Source organism: Oncorhynchus clarkii, chromosome 9 (assembly GCF_045791955.1).
Source record: "Oncorhynchus clarkii lewisi isolate Uvic-CL-2024 chromosome 9, UVic_Ocla_1.0, whole genome shotgun sequence".
NCBI lineage: Eukaryota > Metazoa > Chordata > Actinopteri > Salmoniformes > Salmonidae > Oncorhynchus > Oncorhynchus clarkii.
In genome coordinates, this window is record NC_092155.1 from 18,824,953 (window position 1) to 18,827,989 (window position 3,037).

A 3,037-nucleotide genomic window follows, 5' to 3' on the forward strand; every position below is an offset into this window, starting at 1 on the left:
ACAGTGCTACGCTACACCACCGTCGTCATGATGGGATCCACTACCAGTTCACTCCAGGGAAAATGTTTTTTATTCGGTTTTCTCTAACTGTCATGTCAAACTAACCTCCCTCTCTATCTCTTTAGACCCCCCCCCCCCCCCCCTCACAACATGATCATTCTCCTCCCCTCTCTCTAACTTCAAATTCATCTGTATACTTCCTACCAACTCTTCTTTCTCTCTGCCTGGTGAGTTGAAGTTGAATACTTTTAATGGCAAAGTGGAAAACTGTATTAAAATGCCTGCTAACCTCTCGCTCTCTGTCCCTCTTTACAGACTCAACATGATAATTGACGACCACACCCCGGCAACAGACACTCCCAAAATCCCTAAGATCCCCAGTTGGCCCGGGATCCCTAAGCAACGTCCCCAGGAGGCCCTCCATGTAGAGCCCTTTGTGGCCCTGGGCCAGCGTCTCCGCCCATGCTACGGTCCCAGGGGCTTAGTAAAATCCCTTCTCTTCCGCTTCCCCCACGGCTTCTCCAGCTCCCCAGTCACCAGCCCTGACACCCTCTCCGTCCTAACCCACATGGCTCTGGAGGACCCCTCCGCCCTTACCCTGGCCTCCGCAGCCTCTACCCAGGCCAGCGAGCACGGTGATGGGGCAGGGATGGTCCTCCTCCTGGCCGCCTCTCTCCTGACCCAGGCCAAGGACCTACTAACCCTGGGGGTGACTGGGGCTGAGATCCAGGGGGGCTACCGCCAGGCGTGTGGCAGGGCCCTGGCTCTGTTAGAGGGGATGGCCTGTGGGGCCCTAAAGGACCCCAGGGAGGAGCTGGATGTGAGGGCCATCCTGGGACCCTTCCTCTCCTCCTGGCAGCCAGGGTTCGAAGCCCTGCTGTCGGGGGTGGTGGCCCGGTGTTGTGTTCACAGCTGGAGACCCATAACTTCTGGTGACCGAGGAGAGGTGTGGGAAGGAGTTACCTTTGACCCCAGCTGTGTCAGAGTGTGTACGGTGCTAGAGAAGGCTATACCAGACCAGGGTTCAGAGACCGAGGATGGACAGATAGAAAAAGATGGAGAGGAGCTGATACAGACCAAGGGAGAGGGGGGGGAGAGGACTGGAGTTGAAGAAGTTCAGATGATGAAGGAGGAGGGGAAGGAAAAGGGGAAAGAGATGGAGAGTGAAAGGACTGCAGAGGCTAGTGAAGTGGAGGAGGGAGAAAACGAGACCAACAATAATGAGTCACTCAGAGAGGAAGAAACAGAGGAAGAGGTAGAGAACCAAGTTAAGGGGAGAATATGTCAGAAGATGGAGGATGCTATGAAACAAATGGATGATGAAGAAATGGAGGATGATGAAGGTAAGGAAGAAAATACGTCTGACGACTGGGTGGATCTGGGCCTGGAAATATGGAGAGGGAGGTCAGAAGGAGAAGGGGAGGTATGGAGAGAGGGAGAGACAGTGGAGCCAGAGGTTCAGAAGGTCAGAGGAGAGGAGAGGAACAGAAGTGACAGAAAAGGAGGTCTGTATGAGGTCTTGATCCATGGCAGCTTTGCCAAGCTCACTTCCCGCTGCTCCACTCAGAGACAGATTTACAAGCATATCACCTCGGTCCGCTCTGCCCAGCGCAGGCGACGACTACACAGGCCTAAAGGGCATCTGACAAGCCCAACAACCCACCACCACCACTCACACAAAAAGACCCGCCAGTCACCCAGGAAAACCCCCAGCAGTATCCCTCTCTGGGCCAGCGTAGTGGTGGAGGAGCCCCTGGACGAGGAGGCCTGCTGTAAGGTCACAGTGACTGTCCGTAGCCCAGACCAGGCCCTGCTGATTAGCGCAGAGGCTGCATTACGTGCCTCCCTGCGGGTTTACTGCTCCCTCCTAGCAGAGCCCCGGGTGGTCCCCGGGGCTGGGGCCTCTGAAGTGGGCTTGGCCGCGGGGCTGACCCAGAATGGGTTAACCCTGGTGGGCATGGAGCAGCTGGCCGTTCATGCCTTCGCCCAGGCCCTGCTGGAGCCAGTCAAAGCCCTGGGAGAGAATGGAGGGACCCCCGCGGAACTGGCCGTGCTGAGAGGATACAAACGGCGATGGAAGGGCAAGATGGACGGGACCAAGGGAGCATATCGAGGTGTGTTGGACAGGCTAGGGTGTAAGGCTAGTGCCATAGAGAAGGCTACAAAGGCCTCACTAGCTGTCCTCACTGAACTCCTGAGCCAGATAGCGACGGAGGAGGACAAGACCAAAATCTTCTTCCCAGTTACCACAGAACAGGCATGGCTCCCTTCACTGCCTCCATAGACACTCCACATACAAGACTTCTTCAGGGATTGAGAAGTAGATGATTGAAGTTTAGATTGACCAATAAAACAAATGTAAAGAAACCTGGTTCAGCTAATATGATTTTTTTTAGTTTAACACATTATATTGTGTAGGTTAACACATTATAATGTGTAGGTTAACACATTATATTGTCCTAACTGAGACTCTGGGTAGAAGTAGGCACATATCCAGTATCAGCTTCTCTCACCAATCCTAACCTGAATCAATGAACCATTAATGGTAAAACACTACTGACTTGATCAACATCTAGACCATAACTATACACCATAACTACAGCATAAATGTATGTGTTAGATCTCCAGTATTTACCTGTAGGCTGTGCATGCTGGTCATTATTTGCAGTAGGAGCACCATGCTGGCCCTGCCTCTCCACAGTCCCAGCTCCAACACTGTACTGGCCCTGCCTCCCCACAGTCCCAGCTCCAACACTGTACTGGCCCTGCCTCCCCACAGTCCCAGCTCCAACACTGTACTGGCCCTGCCTACCCACAGTCCCAGCTCCAACACTGCACTGGCCCTGCCTCCCCACAGTCCCAGCTCCAACACTGTACTGGCCCTGCCTCCCCACAGTCCCAGCTCCAACACTGTACTGGCCCTGCCTCCCCACAGTCCCAGCTCCAACACTGTACTGGCCCTGCCTCCCCACAGTCCCAGCTCCAACACTGTACTGGCCCTGCCTCCCCACAGTCCCAGCTCCAACACCTGCAACAT

The 3,037-nt window shown here is 54.5% G+C and overlaps 1 protein-coding gene across 1 annotated transcript; it reads left to right on the forward strand.

Annotated features, from left to right (window-relative positions):
* Positions 1–322: 322 nt before the first annotated feature.
* LOC139417487 (T-complex protein 1 subunit theta-like) lies at positions 323–2,284 on the forward strand. The gene has a single exon (XM_071166762.1). The coding sequence runs from the start codon at positions 323–325 to the stop codon at positions 2,282–2,284; it is 1,962 nt and encodes a 653-aa protein (XP_071022863.1).
* Positions 2,285–3,037: the final 753 nt, after the last annotated feature.

Coding starts and splice junctions, on each gene's coding strand:
- LOC139417487 (XM_071166762.1), top strand. CDS start 323: ATGATAATTGACGACCACACCCCGGCAACAGACACTCCCAAAATCCCT.